Below are 21,056 nucleotides of genomic sequence, written 5' to 3'. Positions count from 1 at the left end.
AAGCTGATCACGTGTCTTCTGCTTTTAAACACTTAAAAATACTTCTGCATTCAGATATTTTACTTCAGTAGAAATATGAGCATTATCCTAACTTACTTAAAGTAGCCTATCAAAATAAAAGCACTGATAAGACAGCAGCATGCCCTCTTTCAGGAAGTTGTCATATACAGTAACTTATAGCCTCAGTAGATTTTTGTCACTAATGCATAAAAGTTAAAGCAGCATTTCTAACGATGTGTCTGGTGGAGGTTGTCGATATTCTGATCTGTTGAACTGAATCATATTTTTGCTTTAAAACTCAACATTCAAACATTTTACTCAAGTAAAAATATGCAAGTATTGTCAACTACATTTACTCTGTTAGTGTCACGATAAAAGCAGCAGAATGCCCCCTACAGGAAGTTATTGTTTTTACTCTATAATTAGATTTTTGTTACTGATGCATAAAAGTTAAAACCCCCCTTTTAATTTAGCAGCTGGTGGAGGTTGTAGATAGTTTAATCTTATTTAACTGTGTCATATTTTTGCCTTTAAAATACTCCTGCTTTCAAATACTCAAGTAAAAGTGTGAAAGTACTGTCGGCTAAAGTATCAAAATAAAAGCACTCATCAGGCATCAGAATGGTCAACTTCAGGAAGTAATACCTACTCTATAATTCTTATAATCTTTTGTTATTAAAGTATTTTTAATGCTGCAACACAATTTCTTACTGTTTTACTTTGTTTATATGTGGCGGACCCTGCCATCTTTCTAGCTTCAAAAAGTGTTCTGGGAGCTTATTTTCCTCTGAGAGCAGCTGGTTTATTCACTGATGGAAACAGTTTGTATTATTACCTCATTAATATTGTAAATATCAAAATGCTGAGTTTGAATTTCTTCTCTAAAACTACAGCGTGCTCCTTTAAGAGTGGAAGTACTATCAGCTAAGTATCAAAATAAAAGCACCCCGGCAACAGAAGGGCTCCTTTCAGGAAGTTATTATACCGACAATATGATCAGGTTTTATTACTAATGCATGAAGGTGAACTCAGCGTTTTATAGCTGGTGAGTTTGGCAGATGCTTTTTATTCTATTGAACTTCATCATATTTTATAAACAGATCACACGTTTTTGCTTTAAAACTTTTAATCTGAAAAGGTCTGTAGTAACTGTAGGTGTCAGATAAATGTAGTGGAGTATAAAGTACTTCAAAATATTAATACTCAAGTAAAGTGCACGAAACTCAAAATTCTACTCGAATAAAGTACTTGAGTATTTAGTTACTTTCCTCCGTCATACTGGGTCGTCTATGTTACTAACTTGGAGTATTACTCACACTGTACTCTCTCTTTAATACTTTATTGCTGTTTTATCATATTTTATATGTTTATTTACTTCAGAGTCTATCGTCCACATCTGTACTGCATTATAACACATCATTAACTTACTTATTATACATTATAATACGCCTGTAACACTTTGTAACAATAGTTTTAAGCACTTGTGAATATTTGTTTCTTTATGAATTATGAACATTCATAAGTGCTGATAACTTTGATAATACGCTGCAATCGGCACATTATAACACATTATAAGTATGTTTATGATGTGTTATAATTCATTAAACACTACACAGATGGTGTTACTGCACATTTTTACACTAAATTATACAATTACATTAATAAATAATTAAAGAATAGACTCAGACAGAAGATGAGGGAGGTTAGAGGAGACTGAAATCTTGATCCAGCCTTTTGTTTGATCTCTGACTGTAATTCAGAGATCAAACAAAAGGCTGGATGTAATTTTTCATGTCCACGTGTTCTCAAAACCAACAGCTTCAACCTCTTTACCTCCAACATCGGCTGACTGACCTGCTGTGAATCATCAGCTCTCCTTAAATGAGCTCCAAATGAACGTAGTGGCCTGTATGTAACCTCAGAGCGAGATATACCCTCCATCTACTGTAATAATGTCAGGGAATAATGATAAGACGTTACACATGAGACCATTTTGTTCAGCTGTGGAAGGTAACTGAGTACATTTACCTCAAATTGTGCTTAAGTATCTTAATTTGAAGTTCTTTTATCGTCTATTTCACAACATTTTAGAGGGAAATAATGTACTTTTTTACTCTGAAACAACATTTAATTGGCAGCTGGGCTCCTTTGCAGATGAAGTTCTTAATAACTTATAATGAGCGTATAGAGTAAAGTGTATTTATATACAGTAAATTACACCAGCACACAGTAAAATGAGCTCTGCAGCTGAGACTGCATTAAAAATAATCCTAAAAATAGACTATCATACTGTTTAAATGTAATGTACACTGACAAGAGGCCATTTTTCCTTCACAGTGAGTACTTTTACTTTTATACTTAATAGCAGATGTTTGTACTTTTACTCCAAGAATCTGAATATTTCCTCAAAACTCATTTTGTTGTTAATTTACTGAGTCTAAGTTTATTTATATAAAAAAGTCTAAAACAGCTTTTAAACTCTTAATCTGAAAATGTCCAATTGTACTTAAGTAGGCTACTTTAATTTTGTGTTATTTTATCTTCTACTTCACTACAATTCAGAGGGAAATATGGTACTTTTTACTGTTTCCACGTTTATTTAGATTAAAAACACACGTTAGTACTTCTACTTTAATACTTAAGTACTACATGTGCTGATGATAGCCGATTTATGTACTTTTACTCCAAGAATCTGAATGTTTCTTCGAATACTCATTTTGTTGAGAATTTACTCGTTTAAATTTTATTTATATTAAAAATCACTAAAAACAGCATGGAGATTGGTGACAGGTGACAGTTTCCCGCAGATTTCCGCTTTTTTTCTGCATCTAAAGTTGATGAAACTTTGGCTGCAGGACGCGGAGCAGCCCGCTGTGGTTTGCAGCTGAGTCTCCCTCCTCCTCCTCCTCTTCCTCCTCCTCCTCTTCCTCAGCACAGTAACTTATTACTCCCTAATCCCCGCAGACTGTCACCAAATCAGCTGCATGAAACAAGAATCTCATTTGTTAAACTGGAGCTCGTGCAGATGGAAGATCGATTGTTTTTCTCCTCAGAAATCTCTAATTGAGTGAAAACAGGCTGCGGATCACAGGGAGGGAGAAAACATTCCCCGCACTGGGGCCTGTTGGTGTGGAGAGGCTGTACTGTAACCCAGAGGTCACGGGTTCGAGTCCCGCTCTGCCCCAAAACAATCACACACACGTGGATCCCAGCTTTCTCACCGTTTACAGTAATATAGTTTAATGTGTGTTTTTTTTTTTCTTCAGTTTTTATTAAAAGTCACTCCTCATCTCCACAACGCGTGAAAATGTCTGCTTTCCACTCAGATGCACCGCATTAACCCGCAGGGGGCGAATTTGTTTGTCTATTTTTATTTTCTATCATGGAGGAGATGGATGAGAGGGAGAGAGGCTGCAGCTCACTGTGGCTGTGTTTACACTAATTACACACACACACACACACACACACACACACACACACACACACACACACACACACACACACACACACACACACACACACACACACACTATCGACACTGCTAAGTGAAAAGATGCCTTTGAATTAGTCGAACAAAAACACTGAATCTATCAGGAGCTTCCAATGAGAGGAATTTAACTCAGCGAATGATCTCAGCTGATAATAAAAATAAAAATAATTGTGATATTTATGATAATGAACGTGTCCCTGAGTCTATACTTTATACTTTATTATCCAAAAAAAGCCTGAAGTCTGGCAAGATTCAATCTACACCAACGAAAACAGCTAAATAATAAATGAAATGACAGACAGCCAGAGCTTTTTTTAAAACAACCACCAAAAAAAACACTATTAAAAATAAAACTATGTTCCCTTTAATTCGGCTTGTAACAAATAAAGGAAATGTCTTTTAAAAAATCAGATAAATTAACATTTATTTTTCAGTTTTTAGGCCCTTTAAACGCCTCCTCATCCTCTTCATCCTCCTCATCCTCTCTCTCTGTGTGTTGTTTGGGTTAAATGTTAAATATGAGCTCGTTCTCGGATGTTTGTGCAGCTATAAAAGCACTGAGCTGTTTGAAAAGTCGTAAAATGAATCCATCACGAGTCTGGATCATCCTCACAGGGAGAGAGAGAGCTGCCACAGGAAATACTCTTCATTCTGTACAGGATTATAGCAGCTGCGTAAATGTTCAATAATGTGTTTATAATTCTGCAGAATAATTAAGCTGCTGTATTCTACAAATTACAGAATAATTGGAACAAGAAGCGTTTAGTTCCGGTGTTAAATCTCTAAAAGTCTACCTCAAGTCCAACAAACAGTGGCTTCATAAGAGAGAGGACAGGAAATATCTCCAAGTGCGTCTTCTTCTTTTCCTCCCTGAAGAAAGACGCATGAAAAAAAAATCTCCTCCAGCTCAACCGTGCGTCCGAAGAGACTCCCGCACTCCGTCCATCCATCCGTCCCTGTCTGTCTGTCTGTCTGTCTGTCTGTCTGTCTGTCTGTCTGTCTGTCTGTGTGTCCGTCGTGCCACCAGATTGCAGACAAATAAAAGATGAGCAGAGGCCGGTGGAGTCTGGATGGATGAAGAAAAGAAGCCAAACGAGCCGCGGGCTTCACGCTCGGACGCCTCCTTTGTGCCACTTTTTTTTTTTCTTCCAGCACATAATAAATAAAAGCTGCTGCCTCCAACACGTCCCGACATCTGTCCACATGTCTCAGGCTTTTTTTTTTCCTCTTTTAAATATTTAACAGACTGCTGACCAAAAAAAAAAAAAAAAGAAAGAAAGCTGTCCTACTGAATGAGTCTAATTTATTCAGGGATGATTTTATTTAAAGAAGTTTCTCTTCTCATTCAGAATAAACAACCTTAATTTAGACAGATAATAAAACGTAAAGGCCTCCGCTGTCTGCTCAGGTGTCCCTGCATGTTGAACTCCCTCCACTTTCCGCCGAATTAATCTGCTCACACACATCATTTAAACCAAGTCCCTCCTTCTTGACAGTTGGGGCCTAAACACGAGTAAATTACCCCTCTAATTTACACTGATCTTACTCTGATATTTGCTATAAAAGGCGTATAGATTTGCCTCTAATTACATAAAAGCCTAATGGGCCTCGAAAATGAGCCCGGTTACAATAAAGTTTGTTGTCTGGCTGACTGGGAAATCAAGGATATTAGAGGAGGTCGACGGTGTCATCACGGAGGCTAAAAATGGCAGAATATCAAAGGGAGTTTTGTATCACGGACTCCAGCTCATATTCAAGGTGTTATGAGGTGTTAATAAGCGCTATTCTCGGCGCGGAGCAGCGTGCACAATTAAACAAATATTGTGGTGATCCGACATTTCTTGAGCGGGTCGAAGCTTTTTCACACAGATATTAAATCAGCTTATTTTTATTGGATGTAATTTGGAGGAGAAATCAAAGCCAATTACAGGAATGAGGAGGAATGAACTTGTGGATGTGAGAGGATGGAGGAGGGTGGAGGAGGAGATGAGGGGGTCTGTGGAGCTGACATACCTCAGGCTTCAGCTCTGATTGGTCCTCGTTTGGAGGAGCTCATGGGTTCATTCCGCCGTTAAGCGCCTCCCCATTTCTCTAAACTACATTATAATGCAACGAACCTCCCTTTTAACCACAAACCGAATTTGCTTTCATTTAGGCTATATATATTTCTTAAATAGGTTAAAGTCATAGAGGTTGGTTTTTTTTTTTAGGAGTAGCACTTCGCCCTGGAGCGGTGCGCAATGCTCTCTCATGCCGACCTCCTGGATGCTCGCCTCGGTGAGTTATCATCACCAAACTCCGGTCTTCAACTCTACTGTAAGCTGGAGACACTTCTCATCTTAAATCAAGCTCAGAAAATTGTCAATTTGCTTCTTATTTCATCTTAATGCGACTGAAGTGAGCTAAACTCGCTTAATTCATTGGAAAAGTAATTATTATTATTACATTACTGCGTAATTTGATTTAAGCGTTTTCTAAGTTATCGCTGTGATCGGATTGAATTAAGAGTATTTAAGGAGCAGATTGTAACGTGCATGCTGTGTGCGTGTGTGTGTGTGTGCGTGTGTGAGAGCTGCAGTTTGATGTCTGCTGATGTTTAAAGTTAAAATAATGTCTCAGCTGCTCGCACTTCTTCTCTCCTGCCTGTAAAGTACCCGCATGTTTCTAACATGTCCCTTCTCTCCTCCTGTAGCCGAACTCTTTTCTGTCCGAACCTCACCAGCTGTGCTTGTCTGTGCAGGGATGAAGGATGCCGCGGCGGAGCTCCTGGGCCACAGGGAGGCTCTGAAGTGTCGGCTCGGCGGAGGAGGACCCGACCCGGGACACTCCGGGGAGCTCGGCCCGGGCCCGGACGGCGTGGAAGGGGCCACGATGCTCCCGGGCGATGATATCAGCAGCGGCGGAGGATCCAACCCGGTGCAGGTCGGCGGCAAAGAGCAGGAGAAGCAACAGCAGCAGCAGAACAACAACCAGAACCAGTCCGCGCAGCAGAGCCAGAAACAGAAGCGGCACCGGACCCGCTTCACTCCGGCGCAGCTCAACGAGCTGGAGAGGAGCTTCGCCAAGACGCACTACCCGGACATCTTCATGCGGGAGGAGCTGGCGCTGCGGATCGGCCTGACGGAGTCCAGAGTGCAGGTAGGAGCCGCTTCCGGTCACCACGAGGACACACACACACACACACACACACACACACACACACACACACACACACACACACACACACACACACACACACACACAGGCACGTGCCAGGGTGGTCAAATAAAACAGCATCAAACACAAAATAAACCCGCGCTTTAATCAACAGTTAACTACAAAACTACAAAACAAAAGCATGAGAGTGACGCTGCGATAAAAACAGGAAACTAAAAATCACATTTAAAGAAATAAAATAATCCGAGCAGCAGAATTTTAATCTTAAAAATTCAGCTGATATTAAATTTCTGCAGTTTAACATTAATTTTATTCTTCTTGCTTATTTGAAATGATATAAACGCAGCTCCAATAATAATCAATGAGTAAAACGCTTTATTATAATTTCTATTTATTTTTAACGGCTGCAGAATTAAATGTTCTGATTTTATCCGACGGTGTTAAAACAAAAAGCTCATTTTTATTTGCAGGCTGAAAGAATCAGAACCAGAATCGGCTTCAGAAACACAAATCAGAGACAGAAATACAGCAAGAATAAATAATAAAGAAGGTAAAATTAAATCTGACATCGTCTGAATATAATTGATGAGGTTATGTTAAAGAAAAAAGAGGAAAATGTTTATTTATCGTCTTGATTTAGCTCCTAAATAATGATCCGCTGGAGGGAAACGAACACAGATGTTTTCTGTAACTATCCAACAATTTGACTTCATGTTTTTTATTTTATTTTACAAAAAGAAACAAACAAACAAAAAAAAACAGAAAGAAAATGTGTTTATTTCTTCAGAATATGAGGTCATGTTGTTGTTTTTATCGGTGTTTTAATAACTAATAAATGTGTGTGGCGCTTCATACACACACTGTTCACACACTACATGATCTACAGCCTGAGATCCGCGCGTTACTTTAGTTACACTACTCAAATATAAAAGTAAAAGTAAAATAAAAGCCAAATTAAATGTGTCGCATAATTATTGGTGATCAAAAATATCCGCAAAACACAAAATAAAAATTCAGACATGTCACAAAATAAACAAGTGAAACATTAAAACATCCTTCACTTATTTTGGTTAGTGTAAATGTTTTCAGTCTTTTTGTCGTTATTAAGAATAATTTACAACAACATGAGACATGTTGCGCCTCAACAGACGGAAACATACAGCAGCCACACCGACTACAGTCAACAGCGAGGAGAGAAATTCACCAGACTCCCTTTATAAAACACTTAATTTTGTGAGTTGTTGATTCATCAGAAAATTCATAAACTCTGTGAAACTGTTTCTGACAAATTCATAATTATTTAGTTCTTCTTGTAAATTCGGCAAATGTTCCAGCCTCGTTTTAGTTCCCGCGTCCATGCATCCTTTATCGGACAAACATCAACAACAATAATTTAATATTTTCAGGGAAAAAAGCAGATTTATGAGGATGTAAAATCTCATGTTTGAGGACACGTTTTATTTTATTGTGTTCATCTTAAACAGGTGAGGTTAGATGTTCTTTACTGTCCACAAGAGGCGTAAATTTCACTGACAGTAAATAATAATAAATAAAATAAACATCTGGAAGGTAAAATGTGTCCTCTGAATTGTGCCTGATTCTAAAATGGTCGCACATTTCGTCTCCACCTCTGATGAACCCGCAGGGAACCAGATGATGATCGCAGCTTTATTACACTCCTCTAATCGCCTCAGATAAAAAACTAAGAACCTTTAACGGGCCTGAATCAGCTGCTCCAGCTCGACTGGACTCTGTTGGTTTTATCCTCTGTAATGTTTCTGTCTTCACTGACCTCCAGTCTGCACAAACACATCAGGACTTATTAAGTCGCGCTGCTGGCAGACGCCCTCGGCTCGCTCACATGTGAAATAACACCCTAATAATCATTATTATTATCGCAGCTTCTCTCAACTATTTCCATAAAATAAGAATTAGTGAAATGAAGCTCATCTCCTGGAATGGGAGCAGGTCCAGGATCAGTTTAGCGATGGGCCTGTCACCGCCGGGCGCGCTCAGAGCGCACTCCGTCTTTTTTAAACGGAATGAGGAATTGCGTTTTCTTTCCTCTGAAGTGTAATGCATTTCAGGCCGGATTTCACGGCTGGCTACGCGGAGGGAGAAGAGGAGGAAGAAGGAGGAGGAGAGTGAGATTGTCCCGCTCTTATTACCGCGCGCCACTTTCTCAAGCAAATCTTCACATTAATCATCGGCAGGCGGAGCTGCACGAGCTCAAGGACTCCCGGAATAAAGTCTGTTTGTCACAGCGATAACATTATCTTTATTCAGGCTCCGCGGGGAGCAGGAGGAGTCATTTAGGGGCTGAAAGGTGGTTTTAAAAATGTGTTTTTACGCGCAAGAATAAAATTAAAAACATGATGTCTGCTCGTCTGGAAAGCTGAGATAATTACGCGTAATATTTTTATGGATTAATTCAGGCAAAATTCCCACAATTCACCTCAAATTTAGAACATTTTTTCCTATCTGACTCACAAAATAAGAGTTTATTATAACATGTGTGAGCACAGAGAGAGTAACTGCAATAAACTGGATTTACGCACGTGTTATTTGTTGATTTTAATAATTGGGCACTTTTACGCACGCTGTAAATGTTGGCACATAAATCTGTTTCCTGCAGCTGATTTATTGTCGGCTGCTCGCATTATGATGGTGATCACACTCTGATGTCATAACCTTTTTATGACCTGTCAGCTCCACCTCACTCGTCACGTCTCTGCCTGCAGGTCTGGTTCCAGAACCGACGCGCCAAGTGGAAGAAGCGCAAGAAGACCACCAACGTGTTCCGGGCTCCGGGGACTCTGCTGCCGACGCACCACGGCCTGCCTCAGTTCCCGTCGGCCGCGGCGGCAGCGGCCGCGATGAACGACAGCCTCTGCTCCTTCCACGCCAACGACACCCGCTGGGCCACGGCAGGGATGCCCGGCGTGTCTCAGCTGCAGCTCCCGCCGGCCCTGGGCCGCCAGCAGGCCATGGCGCAGTCCCTGTCTCAGTGCAGCCTCGGCGCCGGGCAGCCACACAACTCCATGGGTCTATCCAACATGTCGTCCAACGGCTCCGGGCTGCAGTCTCACCTCTACCAGCCCACTTTCCCAGGGATGGTACCCGCGTCCCTGTCCGGCCCGACCAACGTGACCGGCTCGCCTCAGCTGTGTAGCTCCCCGGACAGTGATGTCTGGAGAGGGACAAGCATCGCGTCGCTGCGCCGCAAAGCGCTGGAGCACACAGTATCCATGAGTTTCACCTAGAGAGCTTTTCTTTCCGTCACACTGAGAGCTTCTGCATTCAGTTCTGACTCATCCAACACATGCCAGCCGGGAAAATACAACCAGGATATCGTTCAGCTGCAGCGGGCGCGTTTTCCTCCCAAATCACGACCCGGAGGGAAACTGAAGCGGCTCATCAGACCTTTAACAAACACACGACTCGTTCTGTTTGAAGCTATAACTTATGATTTCGCATGTAGCCTATGACGACTATTTATTTGTCTATTTAAATTAACTTATTGGTTCGTTCTGTATTTATTTCTTCGGCACATGCGGCCCTCTCTACTGACTGATGCTGGTGACTGAAGACAAACTCTGTGGATTCTTTGACACAGATTCATTTCCTACCTGCTGGGATGCACAGAAACAAAAACACCTGGAGGTTTAACGGGACACAGAGAAGGAATCAGGACGACACCGAGGAGGACTTGACTGCATGTGCTGTCTGAGGCAAAAAAAAGAAGAAAAATAAGGGAAATATTATAAATTAAGACATGGAAACTGACTTAACTATACTCTGTTATATAGGATGTTTTGTGTAGGAAGCACTCTTGTTCCCATTTTGGTCAGTTTGTGATAACTTCTGTTTCCAGAATTCTGTCTGTGCTTATTATCAAATATGACTTTCTTAAATGTTTGAGCCATTTTGTTTCATGGACATGTTTATATCAATTCAATGTAAATGATCCAATAAAAATCATTTTCAATTATGTCACATCATGAATCAAACCTCCTTTTCTTCAAGCACCAGTGGCATCGCTGTCCTGTAGAAACCATGTATCTCCGGTGACACAGCTCTGTGACACCACCTTTAGGTGATAATGTTTGTTTTTGGTTTATTTGACTTCAGACGTACAAGAACGACCTCTGAACATAAAGGAAAACCTTCAGTTTTTGTCTTTCAGATATGAGGATGCTGGTTTCCTCTGGACAGCGACGAGATGTAATATTTAAAAGAACAAATGCAGCTTTAATTTTAGTCCAAAACGCGTAAAAAGAAATCCAGTTCAAACCTCCAGTTCAAACCAAACACTTGAATTCCCTTCAAATGTTATGACATCATGTCATGACATCATCACACGAGGACTCTCAGTGACCTCATGTGTGAAGATGAAGAAGATTCCTGCAGCAAAGATGGTGGAAACTAATTTTTCAGCTAAAAATACGCAAATAAAAAGACATTTGAGCAGCAAAATTGTGTTTTTTTTAGCAACTCTTCAGTTAGAAATGTACAATTTTGTGCTATTTATACTTTATTTTTATATTTTATTCTACTTTATACTTCACTACATTTTAGATGGAAATACTGTAATTTTTTTTTTACTTGAGTGGTTTATAAGATATGCATAAAAGATACATTGTAAGAGTCTGAATAGCTCAACATTATAAAATGAAGTAGTAACCAGCTCATGCTAAACGATGCTAAATGCTGCTACGAGTTCAATAATATAACTCAGCTCCGGGCTGTGCAGACACTTTTAGAGGAGCAGGTGCTCAAAATGATGAAGTTGCACATGGAACAAAAGCTGCAGTGAGATCGATTACTTTAACAATCAATTCATTACTTCAGTTATTTTTCTGCTTCCAGCTTCTTAAATGTAAGAACAAAAAATTCCAGTTCAAACCAAAAACTTAAATCTCCTTCAAATTTAATGACATGTGACCTCATACAGTCAGACATGAAGAGGATTTCTGAGGCAAAGATGGTGGAAATAAAAATTTCAGCTAAAAATAAACAAAATAAAAAAACATTTGAGAAGCAAAAATGTGTTTTTTTTAGCAACTCTTCAGTCAGAAATGTACAATTTTGTGCTATTTATACTTTTTATATTTCATTCTACTTTATCCTTCTTCTTCGCTACATTTCAGATGGAAATACTGTATTTTTTTTTACTTCATCACATTTATCTCACAGCTACTATACTGCAGATTTCACATCGAGAACACGAGTAGTTTATAAAATATGCATAAAAGATTTTAAAGTCTAAACAACCCAATATTATAATATCCACCTCAACCAGCTACAACATTAACATGCTAAATGCTCCATGATGCTAAATGCTAATAAGACACTCAGCTCCGTGCAGAGACTTTTAGAGGAGCAGGTACTCAAATAATAAAGTTGCACGTGGAACAAAAGCTGCAACGATTAATCGACTGAAATTAAATCAACTATTTGAACAATTGATTAATTATTTCAGTTATTTTTCAAACAGAAATGTCAAACATTTCCTGCTTCCAGCTTCTTAAATGTGAGGATCTCATCACAGTAAACAAAGAGTCTTAACGGGGGAACAGGAAGACGAACACAACACAAGGTACAGTAGTTTAAAGCCTTTTGTGGCTCCAGAGGAAGCTGCATCTGATAAACTGCCTCCAGTGAGGTCATCCAGTGGCTGAGCTGCATTGTGGGTAACGTAGGCGGCTGGTTTTTAAAAAGGAAGAAGAATCGTGTAAATAAAAAGGTGACGTCTCTGGTTCATTTGGTTTTAAACTGTAATGAGTCCATCGATGGCAGACCAGTGGACTGATTTTCAGAACCCGACGCCTACATTACCCACAATGCACCAGATGCTGATATTATTTGAAGGAGCAGACCTCAGGTAGTTCATAATAATAGCTGTTTTACATTGCGAGTACTTTTACTTTTGATACTTTTAAAACACTTTGCTGATGATTTTTCTTTTCTTTCACTTTCAGTGTTGAGTCCATGACTTTTACTTGTAATGGAGTACTTTTACTTTTACTAAAGTAAAGCGTCGTCTTCCACCTTTTCCGGCTGTTGTTTTCAGTCTCCAGCTGCTTCAGGTGTTTAGCAGAATGATGCAACTCTGTTTTACTGTGAAGCTCCAGAAATGTTTTGTGGGCTACGAGACTTCACCTGACTTTACATCAGCATGGAGGGAGGAGATGATGACTGAGATTTCATGTTTGGGTGAACTGTTCCTTTAAACCTCTCAGTACCTCTGCTCAGCTACTTGTGCAAATAACATGGAAATAATTATGAAAAAGGAGACAACAACAGTCCGACTGGTGATAGTGACCGTGGTTTACATCCTCTCTGGTGTAGATGTAGTCATTACTGTGAAAGCTCCACTGGCTCTGGTGATTAGAGAAGTAAAAACTATATGTACGTCTGATTTTTAACTATTTGTTCATCCAGGAGTTCAAGTAGTAAACAGTTCACTGGTTTACAAGTTAAAGAAGGTTAGTTTTCATTCTCAGCAGCTCTTAAAGAAAATTGATCCTGGATTTATTATATAGGTTTAATCTCTTTTCTATTTTTTTTATGTGATTCAGCACAGTTTGCATTTTCTATCCAGTCATCTCGTAGCTGCTCGTTTGTGGATTATTATGAAAATAAATTAAGATCAGCGTCAGAATTTATAATCATATATGAGTGTTTATTAAATCAGAATATGTGTATGTGTGTATATATTTTTGTTTAGCAGAGTTAATCCACAATCTTTCCACAAACAGCCTGACAGCTGCAGAAATACCTCCAGGAGTTGGAGCACACCTGGTTTTTGCAAATTAAAGATTGCTCTTGGAAAACTTTACCTGGAAATTAAGTTCTTAAAATCTTTGAATACTCCAAAGACAAAGTTCTGCCCGTGTGTGAAGTTCACATTAATTCATTTGTATCCGCCTATATAAAGAAAGAAAAAGTAGATTTAATTAATCGTCTGTCAGTCAAGAACCAAAATTAAACAGCAATGTTGAAAAAGTCATTACAAACATACAAACGTACAAAGTCTCGCTAATCAGTTTCATCACCGCCCACCACAGGCTCCACTCGTTCCTCCACGGAGACTCTGTCATCATCTGGAAATAGAAGAAACTCACCCATCAATCTCTCAAACAGTTGTCAAAAAAAAAGGAGAATATTTGTGATTAAACCCTCAAAAGCTGAGTGGGGATTCAAAAGGTGTCTCATGTTTGTTTGACTGTTTAACCTGCAGAATATATTTAGTAGTAGACCTGATTTTTACACATTGAAGGAGAGTACTTCTTCACTTCTTCTGTCTGGTAAATTGCCTCAAGTCATCTCAAATAGTTAGTTATTACAAACCGCAAAGGTGACTGCAGTTTGAGTCTGCAGGGACGTCTCCAGCTGTGTCTGCAGCGACCAAAACTGGTATTTTAATCCAAACCATGATGTTCTCCTAAACCTAACCAAGTGGTTTTTGTCCGTAAACCTAACCAGAGCGTAAACACAGCGTTGTGACAAGACTGAAATAGAAAATTCAACCTGAACAAACGTAAAGTTGCAACATAAAGAAACGTAAAGCTTTAACTTATCTGTGGTTTTGAGAACGGCGTACAAGTTTGTGAATTAAAAAATCCTGAGGATGCAGAGAGAGAAGACCCCTGGCATATTATTTAGTACGCCAGAAGAAGATTCAGTACGTCCCATTATGAAATATGTGAAACGCAGAATGCCACAAATACCAGGATGTCCAACTACAGCCGCAGTATGAAGCTGGCGTGCTTTTCTGGCTATTCTGACCCACAAGCCAGACAGGACCAAGAGGGTCAAAGGTCGAGACGCGTGAAGTGGTACGTCCTCACGCAACAGTGTTTGTGAGAGCAGCTGCGGTACGAACTAAAAGTAAAAATTATGCGATTCAGAACACACCCAGAATTAACTGCTGGCTGCTGAGTTGCATTGTGGGTAATGTTTACATCATGTTTCAACGAGGAAGAGGAATGCATTGGAGAAAAAATGAGCATACGTCTGGTTCTGCTGCATCAGTTTTATACTTCATGTATCTGACGATGTTAAACAGGTGACTGTGGACCACTGTGCTAAATCAGGCAGCTGATATTGTCCTTTAAATTACTGTATATTTGTACATGTTAATAATACTTTAGACCTCACCTTTCATCTGTTAGCCCTTCCTCCCTTAAACCGTCCATATCTTTAAAAAAAAGGTTTCCTGTGATTCTTCTTGTGACTGACGTGTTTACGCTGCACGTCGTCTTTTGTCTCGTTATCTTTCTTTCCGCACATTAATAATTCTTCTAATTCTGCTTCAGACCTGGGTCTACGTGCACAGTTTTTGAGTTTTAAACAGTTAAACCAAAGAATCTTGTTCCCTTGTCGGATTATTTGAGAAGATCTTAGAGGTTAAAACTGTCACACAATCAAATAAGAACAAAACCAAACAAAGATCAGCAGATTGCTAGAAAATATAAAGATAATTTATGAAGCAGAAATATGATTTGTTTGCTGTTTTTGTTTAAAACCACTGCTTTAATGACCAAAACAATGTGATATACATTTAGACTAATTTTATTCAAAGAGCTGAAGTTAAACCCTTTAAAATAAAACAGTCTTTATATGATATAACAGTCACACAGTATGTGCAGCGCCTCCATGATGTCTGTTTACAATCACTAAGAAGAAGCGATCGGGAGGCGGGGATAAAGATTTTTTTGCAGTCTGGCGACAGATGTGAAATAATATTACATAAATGTAATAATTTGTTTCACTATCACCCAGGTTAATTAGTTTGTGGAAATGGGTAACCTATTTCTCATTGGGTAATTTGTCACACACTGACGAGGTAGCCAATCAGTGACCCTGCTGCTGGTGGGATCATTTCTCCCAGAATGCTGTGCAGCGAGTGTGTCGCGGAAAATGTGAGAGCGAGCCAATGTTTACCTCCTATTTATTTCACACAAATAAATGAAATCAGTCAATAAACCATCCAAGGGTGAATATGGCTCTCTCTACCCCGGATTATGAATGAGAGCTCATTAATTTTCCTGTGTGTGTGTGTGTGTGTGTGTGTGTGAGAGAGAGAGAGAGGGGGAGAGAGAATGTGTGTGTGTTTGTATGCATGTATAGGTGTGCATGCATGCGTGTGTGTGTGTGTCCACATGTTATATTTGTGTGTAATAATGGGATGTGTGGATGAAATGAAGTGAATTTAAATCAGTGTATCAGAAATCATCTTTGTGATTATCTTGACAAAATAAGAAAAATTGTTTGACATTTTGGTTTATATGTGAATTTGCATTTTTGACGAGAGTTAGATAAGATCACCTCCGCTCTCTTATGAAAATGTCTTGTGAAAAATTTACCTTTTTTCACATTTGAACATCTAAGTTTCGCATGTAAATTGAACTTTGAATGAAAATTTCCACATAAGACATTTAAACTTTCACATGAGAATCACATTCACTGATACATGATTTCCTTTTCTTCCCCCCATGTGGATGTAGGAACACATTTCTGCTGACAGTAAAGCTATAGCCAGCTGGTGGTTAGCTTAGCTTAGCCTAAAGACTGGAATCAGAGGGAAACAGCTAGCCTGGCTCTATCCAAAGGAGAGCCGAAGTCACGCCTCTTCTGGTCGACCTCACGGTCGTTATTTCAGAGAAAAAAAAGTACGCTAGTGAATGAAGAGAGACAAAATAATTTATTGATCCTGTTTGAATTGTGTCATGAATCACACAAATTATGTTTGTCAGTTTAAAAGATAATTTTCCAAGTCGATAAAGTCGCAGTTTGTCGAAATCAAAGTAAAATCTCACGTAGTTTTGTGTTAAAGCGCTCAGTGAGCTACATCGTCTCACTCAACACCAACATGGAGCCAACTGGGCTCAGAAAAGGCAGAAAAATAACATACGTTAGGAGGTTAAAATACCTCATGTTGACTTTTGTTTCCACACTGGACAGGAACAGCAGTCTCCAGGGTCAAAGTCCTGAGTTTGTGGATTTGTTTCTCATTATGCGACTCCACCTGACTTCCTCCTTTGCTGTCCTAATAGCTTCTAACAACCACTAGAGGTCCCCACCGAACAAGAAACATAAATATGGGTCGTTATGAGCTGCTTTTACAGTTGACTTATCAAAAAAACTGTTTAAATGTACATACGGGGGTGTAAAGATCCGAGAAAATTCACTTGTTACAGCAGCTTGAGAGTCAGAAGCAGAGTGGAAAAGATTGAGTGATTGATTAAAATGAAAGAAGATAAAAATAGACAATAAAATGGAAAACTCGAAATAAAAATGTATGTACAGTATACAGTACACACACATATATATATATATATATATATACTGTCATCATCAACATGATCTGAACCTCAGAGCTGATATTATTGTGACTGGAGCCAGATGTAACAGCAAACATCTCGTCATTATATCACCAGAATAAAATCTTGACTCCTGTGAGTTTCAGAGGCAGAGGTATGTTGGTGGCTTCACACCCACACTGTGAATCCAAATTCATGAGAAGTTTAATGTTATTTGACAGGCAGAGTCCAGCGGTGTCTTGGTGATTGTGATGCCAGATGGCGGCGAGAAAATTCCATTTGAAGGTTTTATTAATTTTCGTTAAAACGGCGAGGTTCTCCGACGCCGTCTTTGCTGTGCGGCTGACGAGGCTGACTGACATCTCGCTGCTCCCTCCATTTGTCATTGTTTGAAAAGGTCTTAATTGTATTACATGCAAATGAAGAGATTTGATTTTTGCCCATTATCTATTCATAAGAGAAAATGAACAGAACATTAGTGGGTCACCAATTGAGGGAGGGAGGGAGGGAGGAGGGACGGGGGAGGAGGAGGGGTGAGACAGACAGTGATGATCAGTCAGACAGAGAGGAAGACGATACAGATTAAACTGCGCCGTATGTCTTCTAACTTTATGGATCTGTACATAAACAATCCTTCCATCCTCATGTTCGAAGTGTGTGAGCGTCTGTGTGTGTGTGTGTGTGAGAGGTCAGGGCTGATAATTAACCTCTGATGACTGAAACACGGCAATTACAGTCAAACTCATGTGACAAATCAAAGTGACAAGCTCGAATACGCTCAGGCATCGTCCCTGGTCAGCTTTAGACCATGATCGTCTGGATTACGTGCCACATATATTATAATCACACCCACATACACTTTAATTAGGTCATATGGTCCAAGTGTCACCATTAAAGTTTAAAGGATCAGTCAAGAAAACAAACAAAATAATATGTGGTTCACACGCTTCACTGGAGCTGCTGGCTAAATGAAAACTGTTGAAAAAGAAAGAGAGAAAGAACAACCACCACCCTGACTTTCAGTCCAGTCTAAAATGTCGACATTGTACATTTCTGCAAACCATAGATACGTTAAATAATACGTTAAATTCAATTTAAACATTTCACCATTACGCGTCGTATCAGGTTCAGATTACGTGACTATGAGCTGGCTGTCATGTCCAGAGGAGGAGGGTATGGTGCTGGCGCGACAGCCAGGAGAGACGCTGCCAAGCCAGAGACCAATATCAGAGATGATGTTTCAACATTTGTAAGCGTGAAACCACTGGATATTTTTTAGCGAAAATTTAGGACAATTTCTCAACATGTTAGTAGCACCAAAACAGATGTTTTTGATGAGATGTTTGCGCCGGAAAACTGGGTATTTTCAACAAGACGTCATGACAGTTTCCACCTGTCTTACAAGGTAACTTCAGTGACTATCAGGACATTTTGCAGTCGTGTTAGTGCTACGAAAACAGGATATTTTTAATCAAATATTGGGACAGTTTGTCTCAACATAACTGGGTATTTTTTCTAAACTCTAACAAAGTGTTTTTTGTAGGAGAAACAGGACTTCCTCTACATCCTCAGCTGTGGACTGTGAAGCTGCCGCCCTGCATGTGGAGGTCTGCAGCAGATCCATGTGAGGCAGCGTCCTCGTAGGTAAAGCAGGACACAGTGAAAGCCTGATGAAGAGGGACAGTGAAGTGTGTTGGTCAAGAATGAGACTCTCTCTTCTACAAGACCCCTCTGAGCTGCGAGCCAGGCAGTCTGTTATTGAATACTGTTGCTGGCCCATTGTTAAATCACAGCTTAATTCCTCTTCCATCATCATAACCATTTGTTTTCCTTAGGAGGAGAGAGGGGGATGAGATCCGGAGGAGGCAGCGGGCAGACTCTTTTCTTTACTCTGACTCTGCTCTTCAGTGCTGCCAGTGTTTCTGGTGGCCATCGCATCATGACTTCACCTCTTAGCTGATTCCTGCCATTGGTCATGTTTGACACCTCGTCTCCAGCAGATGGAGGCGGCCGCACTCAGGAAACACTTCACTTTTATTTCTGAATCTCCTCCTTACTTCCCGTTTTATAACCTCTCTTTTCCTTTTCTCTCATCGTTACCTTTATAGGAGTTTGTTGTGACTTTCCCAGCTAATTTCCTGGCAGCATCCAATCGTTATCGCTTGATTGAAAAACTTCAACAACTTTTGGATGGATTAACGTGAAATCTGGTTCAAAGATTTACCGTTGTCCAAGGATGAATCCTAACCTTGTGAGATCGAATGATTACATGACCTCGTCTTGCCAGGTTTGCGTGGTTAAGATGTGACGACCAGCGAGAGAAGTGACTGTTAGTTTGAAAACAACACGGGCAGCTCCTCCAGAGGTTAGCGTCGCTGCTACAGCATCAGGTCTATCAGACCTGGAGAGTTTATTTCTTTAAAGAAGAACAAAGAACGACACTGATGTTGTCTGTCTTCTCTCGCCGGACTCCCACTGGCTCGTCTGGTCACCACCAGCAGCTCTCCAACTGTTGATCTGATTGGTTGAAGTTAGCATGTGATAGACGCTGAAAGTTTTCTCCAATCACCTGCTGTGTATTTTTTTAAAAGCAGCTGCGTTTTCCATCCAGAGCCATCAACGGGTCAAGATTTCACTTATTCTATGAAACATCTCAACATCCATTGAATGGATTCATGTTCCCCAGAGGATGAATCCTCCGGACGCTGTTGATCCTCTGACGTTTTCCTCTCGAGCCACCACGAGGTTGATGTCGTGGTTTTGAGTGGGATGGTTTGTTGGTTGATTGGTCCAACACTTCGGTCCTGACTGAAATATCTCATTGTGCCCAGAGGATGAATCCTGGTGACTTCGATGATCCTGAGTTTTCATCAAGCGCCACCATGAGGTTGACATGTGTGATTAGTGTGATGATCTTACTTTTCATCTGGTGCCGTCATCAGATCAAAACTTTAATTTGTCCAATACTTTAGTTTATGTCCAAATACAACCAGAACTACAACATGAATTAATAATTAACTAAATATAGTCTTGTAAAAGTGATAAAATATTACTTTGGTAAACGTGAAAGTCACCTATATGAATAGTGATTGAGTAAAAGTCTTAAAATGTCTGATATTAATGTACTTTAATTATCTAAAGCGCAGGTAAAACAATATTTTATTTATTTTATTATTAAAAACAATATTTTAAAATGTGCGTTAGCATTCTGACATTAGCCTTTAGCTCAGAGCAGCGCTGAGCCTGAGTTCAGCCTGTCGTCCTGCAGCTTCTGTACTTGGATCACGTTCCTTCACATCCTCTGAATTAATCACACAGACTCACAACACTTCTCTACATATTTGACCTATTCATCCAGACATCTGACACATAGTTAAACAAACAGAGCATCACCCGTCCCCAAATCTAAAACCCATTCACTCCACCTCACCCAATCCCTCTCCCTAACCCTCCTCCTCTCTGCAGCTGCCCTTGAGCTTTTCTATTACCGCATGGAAAGCACCTCGCAGCCCCTGACAAGCGCGGCGGATCGACACTAAATCAGAAATCAGTGCCAGCCGCAGATCTGAGCCACCATGAAGGTCACAGGCCCTACACTGCGTGTCGTCTCAATCGGGGGAGCAGGAGTAGACACAGCTAGGGTGATGTGTGACTGTGTGTGTGTGTGATGTGTGTGTGTGTGTGTGTGTGTGTGTGTGTGTGTGTGTGTGTGTTAACAGGGGAGACACACAGAGGAGGAGAGTGGAGGATGGAGGAGGAAGATGTGAAGAGGGAGCAGGTCAACATGAATCCAGGGGAAGAAATAAAGAGAAATGGTCGACAGAGAAGTGAAATCACGCAAGAATCAAACAAATGATTTGATTTTTGTCCGTCAAGATTTATGCTCATAATTTAGATCAATACAAGAGGAAGCACTTGGCAAAATAACCTGGTTTTCACTGGGTAATGGAGGCTTGAAGCTTCCTCTGATCTCATGGGATTGTTACACACTGCCATCTAGCTGTGTAAAGGAGGATGACACCTATTTAAACAGGATGCTGAGCAGCTGACTGTGTTGTACCATTACATTTCCCCTCCACTCA

General features: G+C 40.1%; 1 protein-coding gene across 2 annotated transcripts; it reads left to right on the top strand.

The window, feature by feature from the left end:
* The first annotated feature begins 5,730 nt into the window (after nucleotides 1–5,730).
* On the top strand, nucleotides 5,731–9,909 carry otpa (orthopedia homeobox a). Of its 2 annotated transcripts, none has more exons than XM_073478695.1 (3): nucleotides 5,731–5,767; nucleotides 6,231–6,628; nucleotides 9,388–9,909. In XM_073478695.1, exons 1-3 carry the CDS (start codon nucleotides 5,731–5,733, stop codon nucleotides 9,907–9,909), a joined length of 957 nt encoding a protein of 318 aa, XP_073334796.1. The 2 variants fall into 2 exon arrangements, with proteins under 2 accessions (XP_073334796.1, XP_073334795.1); XM_073478694.1 differs by having other exon boundaries at nucleotides 5,731–5,806.
* Nucleotides 9,910–21,056: the final 11,147 nt, after the last annotated feature.

The sequence above is a fragment of the Pagrus major genome, chromosome 12 (assembly GCF_040436345.1).
Source record: "Pagrus major chromosome 12, Pma_NU_1.0".
Lineage (NCBI taxonomy): Eukaryota > Metazoa > Chordata > Actinopteri > Spariformes > Sparidae > Pagrus > Pagrus major.
Note: the sequence above shows the minus strand (reverse complement) of the source record. Positions and strands in the feature narration are given on the sequence as shown.

What these genes read in the sequence shown, in the direction of transcription:
- otpa (XM_073478694.1), top strand. Translation starts at nt 5,731, where the DNA reads ATGCTCTCTCATGCCGACCTCCTGGATGCTCGCCTCGGTGAGTTATCA. An exon ending in CTCCGGTCTTCAACTCTACT is followed by an intron (nt 5,807 to 6,230) that starts GTAAGCTGGAGA and finishes TTGTCTGTGCAG; the next exon opens with GGATGAAGGATGCCGCGGCG. An exon ending in TGACGGAGTCCAGAGTGCAG is followed by an intron (nt 6,629 to 9,387) that starts GTAGGAGCCGCT and finishes CTCTGCCTGCAG; the next exon opens with GTCTGGTTCCAGAACCGACG.